Raw genomic sequence first — 20,679 nt, 5'->3', positions numbered from 1 at the left:
GAAAGAAAGAAAGAGAGAGAGAAAGAAAAGAAAGAAAGAAAGAAAGAAAGAAAGAAAGAAAGAAAGAAAGAAAGAAAGAAAGAAAGAAAGAATGAAAGAAAGAAAGAGAAAGAAAGAGAGAAAGAAAGAAAGAAAGAAAGAAAGAAAGAAAGAAAGAAAGAAAGAAAGAAAGAAAGAAAGAAAGAGAGAGAGAAAGAGAGAGAAAGAAAGAAAGAGAGAGGAAAGAAAGAAAGAAAGAGAGAGAGAAAGAAAGAAGAAAGAAGAAGAAAGAAAGAAAGAAGAAGAAAGAAAGAAAGAAAGAAAGAAAGAAGAAAGAAGAAAGAAAGAAGAAAGAAAGAAGAAGAAGAAGAAGAGAGAAGAGAGAGAGAAAGAAAGAGAAGAAAGAAAGAAAGAAAGAAAGAAAGAAGAAAGAAAGAAAGAAAGAAAGAAAGAAAGAAAGAAAGAAAGAAAGAAAGAAAGAAAGAAAGAAAGAAAGAAAGAAGAAAGAAAGAAAGAAAGAAAGAAGGAAAGAGAGAAAGAAAGAAAGAAAGAAAGAAAGAAAGAAAGAAAGAAAGAAAGAAAGAAAGAAAGAAAGAAAGAAAGAAAGAAGAAAGAAAGAAAGAAAGAAAGAAAGAAAGAAAGAAAGAAAGAAAGAAAGAAAGAAGAAAGAAAAGAAAGAAAGGAGAAAGAGAAGAAAGAAAAATCCTCATCAGGAGAGCTGAAGAACAATCAGAAGTAAGTCCTGCACACCACCTGCTGTGTCTCAAAACAAAACAAAACAAAACAAAAATTATGTGGGATCAGAGAGATAATATAATAGGTGCTGGTCTTGAGAGCAACCAACAATTTCCTTCCAAAATATTTATAAATAAAGCAACAATTTATGTTACCTTCTTATCATATTTAAATGGTTTATTTTGTAACAACTAAAGGCATAGAATATGTTGCCATATTCTATTCTTGGCATTCCATATGGCTCCCTGAGCACTGCTAGAAGTGATCCCATGAGAGGAGAGCCCTGAGTGCCACCTGGTATGGTTGAAGAATAAAAATTATGTGGAAGTACTGGGGAGATACAGTACAATAGTTAAAATGTATGCATCCCATGAGGTTGACCCTGGTCTGATCTCTGACATCATATGGTCCCCTAAGTATTAGCTGAGTGCAACCAGGGGGACCTCAAATCATCACTGTAGTGCCCCCTAGATAACCCCCAGTGCCAGAGTCAAAGCAGCACTGCACCTTCAGACCTTTTCATTGAACTTCTATTCAGGAGAACTGTTTAAGGGGTCCCACCCCCAAAAATGGTATAAAATTTCTCATACCCACATGCTAAATCTTATTTTAAAATCATGACTTGGGAGATGTTTGCAGCAGTTACTCTTGTTCTCTGTTCTGTGTTTGTGCAAGTATCTAGCATCTTGACATTGATGTTCCTATAGACACAAGTACATTTTTAAGCAGTTGTGTCCCCCTTACCTCCGAGGGTGAAGTGGTGCATCGCCCCTTCCCCGAGCACTCTACATCGCTGCTGTGACTCTCTCCCTGCACACAGTTGCTGATCTTCACCACCAGGGTTAAGCGCAAAGCCACAATAGACTTGGTAACAGAATCATTCACGAAGCCTGAAAGATAGTGACAACAGGAAGTCAAATTCAGAATACCTGGTGCTTCCTACAGGATTCTGAATTTCAATCATGCTGCATTCAAGTCTACAAGAAAAAAGTAAGAAGACCGGCAAGTGAACAGTACCTCATCTGGTACATCACACCTGCTTGTGGATGAGTATCACATGGAACAACTGCCCAGGTAAAGTGGGGCCAGAATCACCAGATTAGATTTATGTGCTTTCTTTCTGCCCTTGATGTTTAGGGTTGTTTGGTCTCAATTCTGTCACCCACCTTTGCATTTTAGGATTCACCTGACTTTTGAATGTGCTGCTTACCAAGAGACACTTACCTGCCTCTTCCAATCCTCTTCTTCTACTTAAACAAGTCATACCACGTACCCCCTAAGTTTGCCCACCTGTTGTGTAAGATTGTGAATATGGCCCCCACAAGCACCACCAGCGGTCACTTCTGAGCACAGAACCAGAAATCATCTCTGAGCACCAAGAGATGTGGCTCAAAAAAATTTCATTGCTTAACAGTTTGTGATTAGCTTTGGTAAATGCCCCCAAATTTTTTTATTGAAAATACATTGTTACATAAAACAATAGAAATGAAATCAGACATCAGCGCAAAATAATGCTTTTCTGACCATTACTTTCATTGAGTTTTACATTCAATTATTCTCGATTCTTTATCACCTATATTCTAAGAATTAAAAAACTTAATGTACTATAACACTTTGCAAGAATTATTTTTAGGGTCACACTCAGTGAAGCTCAAGGGTTATACCTATCTCTGTACATGGGAATTGTTCTTGGGTCAACCATCATTCTTAGCATGCCAAGAATCAACTCCCAAGTGGCAATTCAGGTAAGAGTCCTACCCACTGTGTTATCATCATTCAGGCCCATCTGAAGGTTACTTTAAAAAGGTTACTTTAAAAATTAAAAGAGAGAGAGAGAGAGAGAGAGAGAGAGAGAGAGGAGGGCTGGAAAGTCCAGCTCATGGCATGAAGCTCACCACAAAGAGTGATGAGTGCAATTAGAGAAATAACTACATTGAGAACTATCATATGTGAATGAATGAGGGAAGTAGAAAGCCTGTCTAGAGCACAGGCAGGGGTGGGATGGGGAGGAGGGAGATTTGGGACATTGGTTATGGGAATGTTGCGCTGGTGAAGGGGAGTGTTCTTTACATGACTGAAACCTAACTATAATCATATTTGTAATCAAGGTGTTTAAATAAAAGTATTAATAAAAAATTCTATTCAGGGCAAGAGAAACTAAACTGTAAAAAAGGTACTTGCCATGCATGTGTTCAACTCCAGTTTGATCATTGGCATCAAATATATCACCCCCAAAAAGCAACATCTGAGATTATCTCTGAGCATAGGTCAGGAGTAAATTCTAAGCAGTTCCAGGTATGGCTCCCCAAAACAAAGAAGAGTAAATAAAATTAAAACTCTATTTGACTGTTAAGCCTGGCTTCCTTTTCCTTTTTTCCTTTGCTTTCATTGCCTCCATAAACACTTGTTGGACTCAGATCTGTAAGACTCTGAATTTTAAGATTTCAAAAATGAGTCACCCTAGATTTCTGCCATTTCAAACTTTCGGGCAAGATCAGGGCCCTTCTTAACTCCTTTTAAAACCAGAGGCTTTGAATTCTGCAGAGACATTTTTCAGGTTCTTATTGCCAAACTCAACAGACAGGATTCGAAGTCAATAGTATGAGATGGGCTCCTGGCAGGCATGTTGTCGAAAAAGATTCCCCCAACACTCAGATATGGTGCCAATTAAGAGGCAGGAGTCTAGTGAAAGACTAATCCAGACAAGCAACACTATTATTATGCTAACCACTAACATTGATCCAAGGCACTGGGATATATATTTGAAAGAAAACTTTTCTCATATATTTTTGAAAGCCCAGAATATCCTGAATCTTGTTTATACTCCAATGGTTCGCCAAAGTTCTGTCAAATTTGGAGAACCACTTCAAAACACATTTCCATATTAGCTTTATTTGCTAAATAAGTCTGAGTGTTTGGGGCCCAAAACTTATCTCAGTAAAGTGTTTATGAAATCAGTCTCTGCAACAGTGGGTCACACATCACTATTCAGTTCCCATATATGTTACCTAATCCCCCAAAGAGGATCAACAAGATGAGCATGTTCTTTCTAACAATACACTGTTCACACAGCAAGCACAGTGTCTGGCAGTTCCTTTCAAGGACAAGCATAATAATTACAGCCAGGTTGTTTGTACTTCCTTCTGATCATGTCTAGGGTGAAATTCTCAAACTTCTTCATAATGAAGAGTAATACTATATAATTTAACTTTCATCAAACTGCAGCTGGTTATAGGAGAGCAGTCTTAGAAAATTCCTGTCCTTTACAAAGGGTCAGCAGGAAGAATTGGAAATGAAATGGAACTGTGTTTTGAAATTTTTACTTTAAGTTCTTTATAGCTACCATTTGAGAGTCATTGAAAAGACCGCATGATGTCTTGCCCCAAGCTGATGGACAGAGTGCATAAGAATTGCAGAGCAAATAGATACTATTTTTTTTCTTCCTTGATGGTAGGAAATCAACCCATGCTGTGTAGGTGCCAAAAGAGATCTGGAGAAAAGGCTGGTCTGCAAAGTCAGAATTATAAGATGAACAGGCCAAGTGGTCAACCAAAAGCCACATACAGTGCTGCTAGACAATCTTTTGTTCACACTTACATTTCCATGGTCTTTACAGAGACTAAAGTGCTGGTGCATAGTAGGCAATGGAGCTGCTCCAACTAAAGCTTGGTTTAAAGTAAAAGCAAGAAAGGAAAACAAAAAGAGAAAATTTATGAGACGAAGGGTAAAAAAGGAGGGGGAAGAAAAGGAGGAGAGAGAGAAGCAAGATAGGAAAAGAAAAATCAAAGCATACATTAGTTAACAGTACATGTAGCCTTAAGAAAAGATATTCTGCAAGGAAAGCCTCTTCAGCAAGTGGCATTGGGAAAACTGGCTTAACTGCATGCAAAAAGGTGAACTCAGATTTCTAAAAATTATGCACCAAGGTAAAATCAAAATAGATTAAAGATCTTGATATTAGACCTGAAACCATAGGTACACAGAGGAAAAGAGAGGCAAAACACTCCATAACATTGAGACTAAAGGCATCTTCAAGGAGGAAACACCAATATCAAAGCAAGTAGATCAAAGCAAGGAGATAAAGGAATGGGATTACATTGAATTGAGAAGATTCTACACTTCAAAGGAAACAGTGACTAGGATACAAAGGTTACCCATGGAATGGGAGAAACTATTCACCCAATATCCATCTGATAAAGGGTTAATATCTAAAAATATATAAGGTACTGGCAGGACTTAACAACAACAAAAATTATCTAACACCATCCAAAAATGGGGAAATGAATACACATTTCCTCAAAGGTAAAAAATACAAATGACCAAAGGCAAGTGAAAAAATGTTCCACATCACTAATCATCAGAGAGATGCAAATCAAAACAACAAAGAGGTATCATCTCACACTACAAAAAATGGCACACATCAGGCTCGAGAGATAGCACAGTGGTTGGGTGTTTTCTTTGCATGCAGCCAACCCAGGACAGACAGTGGTTTGTATTCCAGCATCCCATGTGGTCTCCTGTGCCTGCCAGGAGAGATTTCTAAGCACAGAGCCAGGAGTAACCCCTGAGTGCCACTGGGTAGGACCCAAACAAACAAAAAAAAAGGTACACATTACAAAGAACAAGAACAACCAGTGCTAGCATGTATGGGAGGAATGCTGCTGTTAGGAATGCCATTTAGTTCAGCCATTCTGAAAAACAATATGGAGACTCCTCAAAAAAAAGTAAAACTAGAAATTAAACTTCCTTATGATACAACAATGCCACTCCTAGGGACATACCCTAGGAACCCAAAACCACAATACAAAAATGTCCTCTGCACTCCTATGTTCATTACAACACTATTTACAATAGCCAGAATCTGGAAGCAACCCAGGTGCCAGACAATAAATGAGTGGCTAAGGAAACTGTGGTATATCTACACAATGGAATACTATGCTGCTGTTAGGAAAAATGAAGTCATGAAATTTGCTTATACATTGAAGCACATGGAGATTATTGTGCTGAGTAAAATGAGTAAGAAGAAGAGGGCTAAACATTGAATAACTTCATTCATATATATAAGGAAAATAAAATACAATATGGGGTATGATATCCACAGACAATAAAGATGAGTACTAGGAGGACCAGTCCATGGTAGAAAGCTTGCCACAAAGAGCAGAGAGTGAAGTAGAAGTAGAGAAGAGTCTATTGTAAAAGTGAAGGTTGGAACTGATCACTCTGGACAAGAACTTGGTACTGAAGTGACTTGTACATACAGTCCAAGCCTGTGGTCCTAATTATAAAGCTGAAGTAGTAAATTGTCCCTTAATTGACATATCATGCATTCAACAAACAGAGTTGATATTAAGAGGTGGTATAGAAGGATGAGTTGAGCTCATTCAATCAATATGAAGCTTGTATTTAGTAAGATCCATGTGTGAGAGACCATCTAGGAGAAATACCTGCTGTCTAAGAATAAGCCAGTAAAGAGAGTTGAGAGTTTATGAAGTGTATATTGGCTGGCACCTGGATAATAAGTACAAAATTCAAGAAAGCTCTCAGCACTTGGCATGGGCGTGAAGTTTGGTAAATATTTGGATTTCATGATTAGTGTAATATGAATTCACTGATGAGTTTTAAGCTGAGGAATAAAATATAATAGGGTTCTTCAAGCACATTTCAAATGGGAAAGTGGCAGCTATTATATAGATTAAATATAGACTATAAGACAAATGAAGAATACATATATATAGTATAGCAACTTATGGGGGTCAAGCAAGTGAATTGAAATTTCTTCTCACACTACAAGGTAAACTTGTGCAGGCTTGGGACTAGAAAGCATGAAAAGAAAGAGCTCAACCAAAAAGAAAGAGCTTGGCTTCTCCAGCAATTCCACTCCTAGGAGTATATCCTAGGAACCAAAATAACACAATGCCAAAAAAGCCCTCTGTATTCTTTTCTATGTTCATTACATCATTATTCACAATAAACAGAATTTGGAAATAACTCAAGTGCCCAAGAATAGATGATTGGATAAAGAAACTGTGGTACATCTACACAATGGAATACTATGCAGCTATTAGGAAAAATAAAGTCGTGAAATTTTCTTATATGTGGATGGATATGAAAGCATTATGTAAAGTAAAATGAGTCAGAGAGAAATAGACTCACTTATCACTCATTTATTGGCTATAATAAAGAATAGTAGAGTAATAATATCTAGAGACAGTAGAGTTGAGGGTCACAAAAACCAGTTCATGGTAGGAAGCTTGCCACAAAGACTTGGGGAGTGTAGTTAGAGTAGAGAAGGGACCATTATGACAATAACAATAGTAAATAATCACTTTGGTTGAGAACTGAGTGCTAAATGAAGATAGTGATATGCATAGTACCTCACTCATTAACAATAATGATTAATAATAATTAACAACAATAGCAAATCACAGTCCACAGTGTCTAAAATGAAAAAAAAGGAAGAGAGAAGTAAAATGTCAGGCAGGGGGAGGACAGGAGGGAAACTGGGGGCACTGGTGTTGGGAAATATGCACTGGGAAAGGGCATTGTAGAATGTATGACTGAAAGTCAACCATGAACAACTTTGTAACTGTTAAAATAAAAATTACAGCTATATTATGAACAACCTTGTAACTGCAGTGTTTAAATAAAATTTAAAAATTCTGCAGACTCCCAAATGGAGCTTTCATATCAGTAGTTAAAAACATCCAGACTGAAGATTTAAATATGGTTGACCTTTGAATGCAGGTGCTATTCATCACTGGAAGCACACACGAGGGTGAAAAGATAGACAAAGAGCAATGAAAGGGGCCAGAACCAACTTTCTTTTTTTTTTTTTCCTGTTTTTTTGTTTTGAGCCACACACATTGACGCTCAGGGGCTACTTCTGGCTATGTGCTCAGAAGTTGCTCCGACCTTGATGGGGGGACCATATAGGATGCCAGGGGATCAAACTGCAGTTAGTCCTAGGCTAGAGCTTGCAAGGCAGATGCCTGACCTCTAGCACCACCACTCTGGCCCCACAGAACCAACATACATCGACGAATCCTCACTTGGTTTTGCAAAGATACCAGAATTTAAATTTTAAAAAATTCTAATTTTCCCATTAGGGGACTGATGAGAAAAGTTACCGTTTTCATAACATTAAGGGCATTATGAATTACTCAGATGACAGAGTTTTGACAATTTCCAATACTGAAAGAAGAAACTAGTTCATTACAAAAAGAAAATGTCAGAAAGATTCTGGAGTTCAATAGTCAGAGGCTGGCAAAGCAGAAGTGGGCAGTGAGAAGAAATGGAAGTGAGATGGCACTAAGAACACCTCTTCTACTCTATGAGATAATTTCCCTAATGGGTTTTAAACTTATAATGAAGGGAAACTTTCTACAATGATTATCCAGGGATCTGTAAACACAGATCTGTAACTGTTCACAGAGACAAATCAAGTGAGACTTACTTCCACCTCTCCTCATTCTTCTGTCCCCACTTGCCCCACTTCCCTAACCTTGCATGGAATTGGCAAATTCTGCCCTTTTCACTGCCCCACACTCCACTCATTAACACACCCATAAACTGCTCTGCCAGCCACAGTCACAGTTGCTTAAAACAGTGCCTGTGCCAAACTCCTCTCCCTGGGTGCTCATGAGAAGTTAAGAGCGGAAGAAAGGTGGAGGGGTGTAGGAAGGACAGGGTGGGGGTAGTGGTTCATCCCTTTGGAATAAACCAGTCAAGCATCACTTAGGGCCCCCCAACTGGCTGGATGGAGGCATTAACTGTTCACCACTTGTTTTCTTTCATATTAATGCTTACAAGTCTTCAATGAGCTTTGAGGTTAATGCCTCCTTGGAATTAACAGCAAATGAGATTTGCATTGTTCACTGAAACCAAGGTCTTTCTTGTTTAAGAGAAAGTAAAGGTGGAAACACTAAAATCTCTGAGCATAAGTAACTACATACTTAGGAGTTGGCAAACAGAAAACAGATGAGTGGGTTTTCCTATGAAGACTAGGCAAGCCATTGGATATGACCCTAACCCAATAATATGGTTCCATATCTGTCAGTGCCCTGGCAGTGCACTTGGAGAGACATGCAGGCTTTGCAGGTTGGCAGGTGCCAGCACAGAACTCAGGACTTAGCATTCATGTGGATACAGGGAAGGCAAATCCACCAATGCTCACATCTCCATGCACAAAAGCAGATTTTGTGCACAGGTTTTTGTACATATGGTTACATAGACTCTGAGAAAATGGAATAGAAGCTGATAGCAAAACTTAATAAAATGACCGTGATCCCTTGGTTTGGGGACTCCATATTTGTGGGCTGGGAAGCAAAACCACAAAATAAATTATCTTTTGCCAATGCTGACCCAGAAGCAAGAAGAGAGCTTGCTGGGGTAAAAGTGATAGTATAATGGATAGGACGCTTGCCTTGCATAAAGCTGATCTGGGTTCAATCCTTGGCATCCCATATGGTCCCCCAATACCTTCAGGAGTAACCTCCTGAATACAGAGTCAGAATTAACTCCTGAGTATTTTGGTGTATGGGCTCACCCCATCCTCTTAAAAAAGAGAATTTGTTCTGAAATCAACCTGAACCCAGGTGCATTGCACTATGGTTATCAACCTTCACTGCTAGCTTGCACTGCAGATTCCCTCCTGCTCATACAATCTGCCAGCAGAGAAAGAGTCATAAGGGGAACTGTGTGTTGTATGTGGGTGTAAGTATTCAATGAATAAGGCTCTCAGAAGGCAAGTAGCACTCCCAGGTACTGACACAAGTGTGTCTCCTTCTCTGAAAATCAAGTAGGTCATATCAACCATCCTAGAACCTTGTTCAAGGTCCTTCTAACCTTTGCTAACCAAAACCTTCAATCAACTTCCTTGTGAAAATCTAGGTCATGTGGTGAATTGCTCCTGCTCAGCCACTTTTTAAATGAATATGGATGTGTAAAACAGTCAAAAATATGTTTTGGAAAAAGTGTCCATCCAGAATGTTTCATTTTCTGTAGATTGCATACTAGGTCTGGAACAAAAATGTCTTCTGAGAATTTTTTCAGAGCTATAAAGGCAGTCATTCAAATATTTTTTATCATTGTTAGTCATCTAAATCATCAGGTAGATTACCTTCAATGATTCTGTAATATGATTTGCTCTAAAGAGAAGAAATCTTAAAGATAATAGGAAAGTATTAGAGGGAATAAAATAGCATCAACTTACTGGTGAAGGGGGTGGTACTAGGAGATTGTATGCATGAAATCCTACCATTAACAGTATTACAAATCACTGATGCCTAAAATAAAAAAAAAATTTAATGCAATCAGCTTACTGCTTCTATCACCCAAGGCTAAACTCACTTGTTCTCAGCAAATCTCCTGGCACAAGACAGAGAAGACATGGGGGCACTCAGCCACATCCCAACTACCTGCTGTGTCTCCATCTTAGTGCAGCCTCTGTTCATCTGTCCCCTGAAGAAAATGGAAACTTTGCTATCAAAAAACCAGGCTGAGAAATGAATAGGAAAGCTAAGATGCAGAGTTCTCTTTTCATGTTGATATTCTCCATCTTTTCCAAAGAAATATCTAATCCCACACTAAAGGGTTATGAACCCTGGGTACTATTTTTGTTGTTGTTTAATTTTTTCCAAGATTTTTTGCCCAACCCCATATCTTTCTCCATTAATTTTTAACCAAAATACTCGTCTTAAATGAGATGTGAGTATCTAAATCCTGAGTGTAAATGCACATGTCCCTCTGGTATTCAATCTCTCCACATTCCTTTAATTAGAGAATCTGGGACTTTTGCTGGGAACTGGGCCACCTGGCTGAAGAACAAATCTCTCCTGGGGGCCTACTGACATGATCTAGCACTTCTCAATGTACATAAAATAATAGAGAAAATAAATAGAGCCTTCACCCATCCAGAATGTTTCAGCCTTTTGCCTCTTCCCTCTCCTGCAGACTGTCTTGTCAGAGCTATAGAAACTCTGAGGATCTGAATTCAGCTAGTTTTGTTGGAGAAATGTAATCTGGGTGTTAAAGGTACACACTGTCCTCCAATACTGATTCATGGATTGCTTGATTGTAGCATGAAAGGGGCCAGAGAGGGAGGAGAGGAGATAAGGTGCTTGTCTTACATGCAGCTGAGCCCAGATTGATCCTCCTGCACCTCATAAAGTTCCCATTTACTACTAGAAATGATCTCTGGACACAGAGCTAGGAGTAATCTCTAATCACAGCTGGGTATGATCTCAAATTCCTACCAACAAAATTAAAATAAATAAAATAGATGATAATATGAGAAATTAACATGGGATTTGGTAAAGTCACTACACATTGAGGTCTCTCTCGACATAGCTTAGCTTATATCCTACCCATTGGAGAACTGCAAAGAAATTATACACAATTCCTCTTGGGTGATACCCCACTGCCTCTGCCATTTGAATAGATGCAATTGCCATTTAACTATAAATTAGTGACTCAATATCACAAAATATTTTATTTTGTTTGTTTTGGGCCTTCACCCAGCAGGACTTACTCCTGGCTCTATACTTGGGGGACCATGAGAAGGGCCAAGGATAAAACCCAAGTCAGCTGTGTACAAGATAAATACTCTTAACTGTTGTACTATTGCTCTAGCCTCTACCACAAAATACTACTTATTTCCCTGTTAATATTTGGTCCCAAATGGCTTGCCTTATATCAGCTGGAGAAGGAATAGGAGGGAATTTGGCTACCACTTAGAAAAAGCATCAGATATTATCCCTCTCATGATATAGGAGTCTACCAAATTCACACATTAGCATGTAGATATAAGTTATCCCATTCCCATATTAGAACTATCTGATTTATAATGATCTGACATCTCATATGTCAACTTAACAATGACATCAATGTGCTCTGTATTCAGGAGAGCCCAAACAATTCTCTTTAGATACTGGGTACCAATCATGATCCAGGTGGTCAAGAGAGCAAACAATTTATACCCTGTAGAGTAACTATTCTTACATTCAGCACTGTACACAGTAAATTACATGAGCAACTCCTCTCTCCATTAAGCAACAGATTGTGGATTAGGTGAATTTTCCCAAAGGTATAGCATCAGAAGTGTCTGATCATTTTTGAGGTAGACTAGGTAAAGTTATGATATTCAGTAAGTGGATTAAATACATTTTCACCCAAGGTTTTCAATTTGCAATGATGGATTTGTCAAGATGTAATCCAGGTGCAAGTCAAGGAAGATCTGTAATTTAATTTGAACCTCTGATGTACTTTGTAAATAGAGCGGGTTTCATGTTATTGCGGTGGGTAATTATTCACAATAGCCATTGATTAGTTCCAAATGAATGCTTTTTGATTAATGGCTTTATGGTGCATACTAAAATGAGTAAACAGGTGCATCTAAACACACACACAGATCACACCCTGCTTTCCCCTAAACATAGAGTTCACACCCTACTTTCCTCTAATCTGATTGACTGAAGCACATTATAACTATCCTACTCTCACCTAAAATAAATTGAGCAATCTCCCTTAAGTTGCTACCAGATGGTTTGAATTCATACACTCTCAATCCTCTGCCATCCAGCCCCATGCTAAGCTGCCTAGCTGCCCGGTCTCGAACTTGTCCAAGATCTAACATCTTCAGCATCATCTACAACCAGGCACATGTAAGGACATGGAGAGATTACCCCAAGCTCTATCATCTGACTATGAGATCAGGACTGCAAGGGAATCACAAATTTGTAAGATTTATTTGTGCTCTTAAAGTATTAGTTACTTTATTTTAGTTACAGATTAGTTACAGATATTATAATAGAGATAATAACACTTTTAGGGGAGTATTGATTGTGATCTAAAACTACTACATGAGCAAAGATTCTGAGCAAGCATATGAAGAAGACCAAAAATCACATTATTACCATAACCACCATTGACTGGGTCAATTTGGGTTACTATAACAGAATTCCATAGTCTGAGTAGTTTAAAAAATAAATCATATTACTAACAGTTTGGGGAACTGAGATGAGAGTCCCTGATATGCATCCTTTTCTGGTTTACAAAACATCAACTACCATGGTAGAAAGTTCAAGACCGTTCATTTTCTTATAATAGCCACAATATCATCCATAGGGCTCAACTTTCATGACCTAGTCTAACTCTAATGTGCTATCAACGGTTAACCTCTAAATAATATAATATTGATGGCTATGGTTTTAATATATGAATTTGGAGACCACGAATATCCAGTTCTATAACAACCATCATCAAGTTCATCACCCTGATCACCACCGTGACCATTATTATGATCATAATTATCCCAACACCACCTCTACAGTCATCAACCACCATCATCATTACCCTGATCAGCAGCAGCATATTACTATCATTATGAAATGATAATAAGCCTTATCACCACTGTTGTAATAATTGCCTTCAGCATTGCTTTCATCACTTCTATCATGTTCATAGCACACCAATCACCATCACCAACACCCCACTCTCATCAACACTATGATCATCTTTACCAACATCCAATCAACACATATCTAAAGTAGGATCCTGAGACAAATTTGATTCATATAGGGATGAGTAAAAGGCTCAGGAAAAAATATTGCCCTGAGAAAAACAGTAGTCCTAGGAAAAAAGCAGAAAGAGGTAATTTAAGGAATTCCTAACTTAGGGCTGGAGTGATAGCATAGCAGGTAGGGTTTAATCCCTGGCCGAAATGAGTTCAGTTACCAGTATCCCATATGGTCTCCCAAGCCTGCCAGGAGTGATTTCTAAGCATAGAGCCAGGAGTAATCCCTGAGTGCCACTAGGTGTGGCCCAAAAAACAAAACAAAACAAAACAAAAAACATTCCCTAACTCAGTCCTAACTCAGTTTCCCTCACATCAGATCTTTGAAATAATTTTTAATTGCTGCTTAAAAAATTATTGCTGGAATTTTAGGGCTCCATATTAAAATTACTACTGAAATTTTAAGGATCTTAGTGATGTGATTAATACTATCTGTCATTCTGTGCAATTTATGCCTAAGTGCTATTTTTAAAAACTTCACTCCTGGGGCCGGAGAGATAGCATGGAGGTAAGGCATTTGCCTTTCATGCAGAAGGTCATCGGTTCGAATCCCGGCGTCCCATATGGTCCCCCGTGCCTGCCAGGAGCAATTTCTGAGCATGAAGCCAGGAGTAACCCCTGAGCACTGCCGGGTGTGACCCAAAAACCACCAAAAAAAAAAAAAAAAAAAACCAACTTCACTCCAGGCTCTACTTAAAACTATAAAAAAAAAAAGACGAATAAATGAGAAATGATGAAATTACATTGGCATAGGAGGCTTTTTAAAGTATAATCAGCCATCAATACAAGAGATATTGGTCACTAAAAGGAATGGTGCTATAATAATATTTAAATTATAGTCCTTTGGGGAGCAAAATTTACAACTATGCCTGCCAAATCTTTCTGTGTCTAATTCTAAAAAAAAAAAGTTCTCATTGCATATAAAAACCCCACCATAATTAGACATATTTTAATGTTATTTCCTAAATACCCATTGGTATGACATGAAAATTAATTTTTTCGTTTCCTTTGAAATTTTGTTGGCTTACATCGATTATATAATTGAAATTCTTCACTTATTTAATCTCTTTTTTCAAAGTCTATTTGATCGCCTTCTCATAATCAGTGAGAATTGTATCACTTAATCATCCATTAGTACATCATCAGATACTAGCAAATCAATTGCTCAATTACTATAGAACTCATATTCAATTGCCCACCACATCGAGTCATTAATACCCAATGAATGCATCCTGATTAATGCCATCACTAAGAATGCCAAAATAATTCATCACTGTTCTGTGTTGATGCGAGAGTAATGGGAGATTATAAATGCATAGTTAATTGGGCTGTGGATGCCTTTTTGAAAATTAGGGAGTCAGAGAATTCGGTCTTCAAATGAAAGGTTTTTTGCACATGAAAAGCTGCTGATTGTCATGCTCCCTCCCTAGCTGTTGCAAGTACTGGGACCATGAGCTTTCTGTTTCCTTTGTTTTATTATAGTTCTTTGCTCTGCTCAGATTCAATTTCTCAAATGTCAGTGGTCACTGACAAAGCTGTTAACTTCAAGGCCATATGAAAGAAGTCACCTGAATTTGTGAGTGTATGGGAAGGTTTCTGATTGAGATGCAACAGCTCCTTGAATTATGCATAACATCTTTTTTTTTAGCTCAGATATTTTATTCCTCTAAAAATAGAACAAGTCAGTAGATAGCAATGGAGCCCCATGGTGGGCCACGACTTGAGAGAAAAACACTGGGAAGTATAGAGAGGCTGACTCAGATTCAGCCAACATGTTCCATTGGGCAATTTCTAGCTCCTATTAGCATTCAAATTAGGCTTCTCATGAGAGAAGCATGCCCTGGACCTGAGTCCTCCAGATCATCAGAACGAGCTTTACCTATCAACTCCACTGCCTGGAACTTCAAAAAGGTCTCCACCACTCAGAACCTTTCCTGTCTTACTCACAGATGCCTAGAATCTCTGGTGAGCCAAAATTACCAACAGAGATTATTTCACAAACTGTTACTGGAACTTACTCAGTGAATCAGTGTCTCTGGGCATGGGGCCAGAGACAAGGATGAGTTTACCAACTCGCTAGGTGTCTGAGAGTCTAGGATGGAAGCTCTGATCTTCAGAATTGCTTCTTCACAGCCAGATTACAATGCAGGTGTTTTAGGAGGGACTTCTCATTAGCATCAGCTCCTTCCCTTCAGGGGTGCCTCATTATCATAAGTAAACTTCATTGTCCAGCATGTCTGACCCAACCAACTGTCCACCTTTTGACCCTGGGTCTCTGAGTTTTAGCTCACAGATTTTTGAAGTTCCTCTGCTACAATGATCTCTCTGTAGCCAATAGGCCTTTGCACAAGCCATTCCAGTCTTCCACTTAGCTCATTAATATTGGCCTTCTCATTGTACTTCAAGATAGTAATTCCCCCATAAATTAATTTATGTAAGATTTACTTTTAACTCCTTAGGCTTTCCTTTTCATTTATTTTTGGTCATGGGATGGGGTCATACCCAGTACTCAGGGACTACTCCTATCTCTGCACTCAGGGGTCAGTCCTGGCAGTATTCAAGGGACCATATGTGGTGCAATAGTTTGCCCTCATAAGGAAAGCACCTTATCCCAATACTACCTTTCCAGAAATAGGTAAGATTTCTATTTTGCTTTGATCACAGCTGGCAGTGTTCAGGGATTATCCCTGGTTGATACTATGGAATCATTCCTAACAATGCTTGTGAAACCATATGGGATGTCAGGGATTGAATCCAGGACAGCCATGAGCAAGGAAAGCACCTTCCTGCTTTACTATCTTCCTGGTACCCCTCACATGTCAAATTTGTATCATCAGTTATTATAGAGATGATTTGACATTCTATAATTTCTTATTTATTTTTAAATATATTGATTTATCATTTGTCAATAGAAAATACAAGATTCATGAGGCAAAGGCAAAGATTTTTGTTTTGGTCACCAATCTGGTGCCTAAGTGACAGTAGGTGCTCAGTAAATATTTGGAAGAAGGAAACAAGGTAGGCAATGAAGCCCCATGCATGGTGGGCCAAGATTTGAGAGAAAAAAAACTGGGGAGTATAGAGAAGTGGACAAGCATGGGAGCATGGTGGCAGCAAAAGAAAGCTCAGAGGAGACCAAATCTTCAATAAGAACTCCAGATCCTTGTATATAGCCTGGTGCAAACAGGAATCAATACTAACACCAAGAACAGGGGGAAAAAAAGCCATTTCAATCTCACTTAATCTCAGTTGGGTGCTCCCCTAAACACAGAGCCCCAAACCAATGAAGCCAAGGCTCATAATAAATCATGCCCTTCTCCAGATCACAAACAATACTGCCAAACCAGTATCAGAAGCTTACTAAGAAAGAATGGGTCAAAGATTGTCCCGCTTCCCAGTCAAAGCTTGCCTGGAATTGTATTCTTCTATTCAATGCCACCGTCAGCACTATGGACTGGAAAGGGTTTACCTTATCTGTCCAGAACAGATTTTCCTTCTCTTTCCATCTTTACAAAAGGCCTAGAACTCCTATCTGATTGTTGATTATTTCTGGAATAGCTGCCTAGCTCATAAAAATTCTATTCCTCTCTCTTCACAACCTTGACTGTCCAAAACAAAACACCAGACTCACTTTGTTCGGTGGATAATGCCAGTGCCTTCTCTAATAGAAACTCTGACAGAAACCTTGGGGTATGAGGTAAGATTCAAAAACTAGAGAAGCCTTGCTGTGTCTTAGACACAAGATATTAAACCACTGCTCAGGTCTTGTTCTTTTCTAGCTTTCTTGCCTTCTCTGAGCTATGGGATACCTTCCTCCTCTGCAGAAACATGACCCAGCTCCTTTGCATGCAAGGAAAGTTTTGGAACTAGACTTCTTTGTAGGCATCAAGCTACACCCTTATATGCTACAGAAAATGCTTCTCAAAAGCACAATCATCCCATTAATAGACCAACTTGTGAAAACATTAACTGGTATTTATCTATGGCTATTAGGTACATACTATACCCAGCAGACAAATGTTAATAAAGTCACTTCTTAAAATGCCTGCCCCAGAGGCAGGCAGGGTAGTTGGTCCTGCAGGGAAATTAGGACACTGATGGTGGTAAATGTGTACTTGTGAAAAGTCTAGACTAAAACTCAATCATAAAAAATATTGTAACCATGGTGCTTAAATAAAATAATTATAAAAATTAAAAATTAAAATCACTTCTTTACAAACTAATTTCCTGGTCTTACACATCTTTGTATTTGCCCTCCCATTTTCCAAGCTATAGTTATCTAAATATTGTATCCTGTTAATCACACATATGTTATATATATATATATAATCTCAAGTCCTGTAAAATATGTATATGCCACCTGGAGGGAGGGCTGACTGCTGTACTTATGAATCTTACATTGACATGGCTATCCACATACAGGGACTACAAGGCAGCCCTGATACATTTAAAAAGAGCAGACAAAACAGGAAGAGAAAAGAAGGAAAGCTCTTTAAGATTGGGTATTGGGTTGAGATTTGGTGAAGCAGACATGGAGAGTAGAAGAGAGAATTTCACAGCTCACAGGCCAAAATGTATGGAGACTATTGTGTGAGCAGGAGCTAAGTTTGATACAACTTTTGCTATATAACAGGAATGCTTTTTTTTCCAACTCCCATTCATATGCCACATAGAAGATGAATAAAGATTTTAATTTAATTTTTTTTTTTGCTACTGGACTGTGTTTACTTGACTGTGACCTTACAAACAAGACTGAGTCATGGACAAGATTGATTTGAGGGGCCGGGCGGTGGCGCTAAAGGTAAGGTGCCTGCCTTACCTGCGCTAGCCTAGGACGGACCACAGTTGGATCCCCCGGCGTCCCATATGGTCCCCCAAGTTAGGAGCGACTTCTGAGCGCATAGCCAGGAGTAACCCCTGAGCGTCACCGGGTGTGGCCCAAAAACCAAAAAAAAAAAAAAAAAAAAAAAAGATTGATTTGAGCTAAATAATTAGTATGTCCTGTGGGCTTGAAGGCTCAACACTCTCAGAGTCAAGAATTGGAACCTAACATTTGCATGGGCAGTACCTCATAATTGATTAGTCAATAAATGTGTGCTGATAAAAAGCAGGGATTGAAATGACAAGTTGGTGGAGATCCTGGTTTTTTAACATGGGCGTATTCCAGAGGTAGCCCTCATTAGTGGTGGATCCAAGGAATCTTTGTTAGCATTATGTACTTAAGAAGGTTTTCCATTTGTTGACTAGTAAATAGAGTTTTTATAGGTCAAGCTCACAAGTACATTAAAACAGACAACCATGAGAGCACTGCTTGTGATTGTGGAATGTGATTCTCTAAAATACTATGGCATTTAAAACCCAAATGTCAGAGAAAGCATTCGGGATAAGATGGCAGCGGAGTCTTTCTCAAATAAAATACTAATTATTTATGTTCCTTACCAAGAACTGGAATGCTCAAATGCCCTACTTTTGTTCACTAACATGTCACTCAGCTTTGCACCTAAAAATTTTGTGAAAAATAATCCCAAGTACATAATCTTATGGCAAAAATCAAGTAAGCATTTTTAAAACATCCATGATAGGTTTTCCAAATATTTGTCTTGCGTTAAAAAAAAAATCAATTGCTCCATTCTCATGGAAAAATTCTGACTTCGCTACAAGTCTGCTATAAGAGGAATTTAAATGCTTACTTTTAGGATGCTGAGATAGAAAAATAAAATAATCTAAGAGGAACAGCAAATAGAATCATAGTCTTCTGAAATAGGAATGTTCTTTGCATAATTAGATATGGGGGAACCATTACACTTAATCTAATGGACAACAGTGGTAGTACAATGAAGCACTGCACTTACTGTAACTACTTACTATAACTTGGGTGTAGAAATGTGTAGAAGTGTGATGTGATAATACCACCCTTTATTTCTTATGCTTCAAGAAACAATCCTGTCCTTTATCAAAAAAAAAAAAAAAACTGTTAATGACTGCACTTACGCTTAAGAAAGCCTTCTAAGTTGCAAGTTACTAAGGAAGTTGCTAAGTGATATTGTGCAAAGTTGAAGCTGAATCCTGCCAAAGTTGATGGAAGAAGAATAGTGCGAAATTCCAAAGATAAACAGGCTGTCCTGGGTGAAATTAGGAAGTTAAGGACAGTTTGATGGTATCATTAAAATGTTCCAACCTTTTGATCTAATAAATTCCATCATGGGAATTTAGCCCACTGACTCATTAGAAAAGACTCAAAAATGAGGTTAAAATTATGTCTGAAATCCTGTCCAAAGAGACAGGAGCAAGAAGCAAAATGTTTCACAAAAGTCTTTCACTTAAGCAAATTATAATCTACTGATTCAACAAAGTACTCTACAGCCATTCATTGGTGATGGGAATGTTGCACTGGTGAAGGGGGGTGTTCTTTATATGACTGAAATCCAACCACAATCATGTTTGTAATCAAGGTATTTAAATATGGGAGCTGGAGAGATAGCATGGAGGTAAGGCATTTGCTTTGCATGCAGAAGGTCGGTGGTTCAAATCCCGGCATTCTATATGGTCCCCTGAGCCTGCCAGGAGTGATTTCTGAGCATAGAGCCAGGAGTAATCCCTGAGCACTGCCGGGTATGGCCCAAAAACCAAAAAAAAAAGCTATTTAAATAAAGATATTAATTTTAAAAAAAGAATACTAATGATTTGTTGTTAATATAAAAGAACGTCAAAAACACATAAGTGAGAAAAGCAACTAATCAATCAGCATATCAGTGTGTCCTTTCCCCAAAATTATAGGTAGGCATAGAACCCCTAGATTTCCAAAAAAAAAAAAAAAGAAAATTGGTAATATAAAATATAAATTATAATGGTTAGTAGAGGATGGAAGGATTATAAGAAAGGACATTCCATGGTTTTTCTTGTGATTGTATATATTCTTTTATATTAAGAACTATGTAATGAGGACTTATATTTTCTACAATAAAATAAACTGTAATATTATATTTTAATGGGAGAAAATAAGGATTCCAGGAGTTTATATGTGTTAATATATCTAATCTCCTTTCCCTTCCCCTGCTCTTCCACTGATTTACTTTCTTTTCTCCTCTTCTCTCACCTTCTCCCTCTCTTTGTATTCTCTTTCTATCCTTTCCTTTTACCTTTGAAGGCAGAAAATAAGAGTAAGTGTTAGATTACAGCTTGTTTCACCCAAAATAAAGATCATACCTGGTTCCTTTGCATCTGTTTGTTTACAACTTGGCTTTACTCCAAAACAGAGATTGTTTTATATATGCAAAAATGGGTCAGACAGGCTCAGGATAGCCTGAGCTATTTGTCCTTACTTCCCTGCCTGGGGGTGATCTCTGTACTCAGTAAAAATAACAGTTCAGCAGGCAGCTCACTCTTGATATGAG

General features: G+C 38.3%; 1 protein-coding gene across 1 annotated transcript in view; it reads right to left on the bottom strand.

Moving 5' to 3' along the window:
- DNER (delta/notch like EGF repeat containing) overlaps nucleotides 1-20,679 on the bottom strand; it is a 341,370-nt gene that overhangs the window by 153,008 nt on the left and 167,683 nt on the right. Inside the window, exon 5 of the mRNA XM_049769355.1 lies at nucleotides 1,459-1,604. Coding sequence (XP_049625312.1) covers nucleotides 1,459-1,604 — 146 coding nt within the window. The remainder of the gene's footprint in view (nucleotides 1-1,458; nucleotides 1,605-20,679) is intronic.

The sequence above is a fragment of the Suncus etruscus genome, chromosome 2 (genome assembly GCF_024139225.1).
Source record: "Suncus etruscus isolate mSunEtr1 chromosome 2, mSunEtr1.pri.cur, whole genome shotgun sequence".
Lineage (NCBI taxonomy): Eukaryota > Metazoa > Chordata > Mammalia > Eulipotyphla > Soricidae > Suncus > Suncus etruscus.
This window is presented reverse-complemented; position numbering and strand designations above follow the sequence as displayed.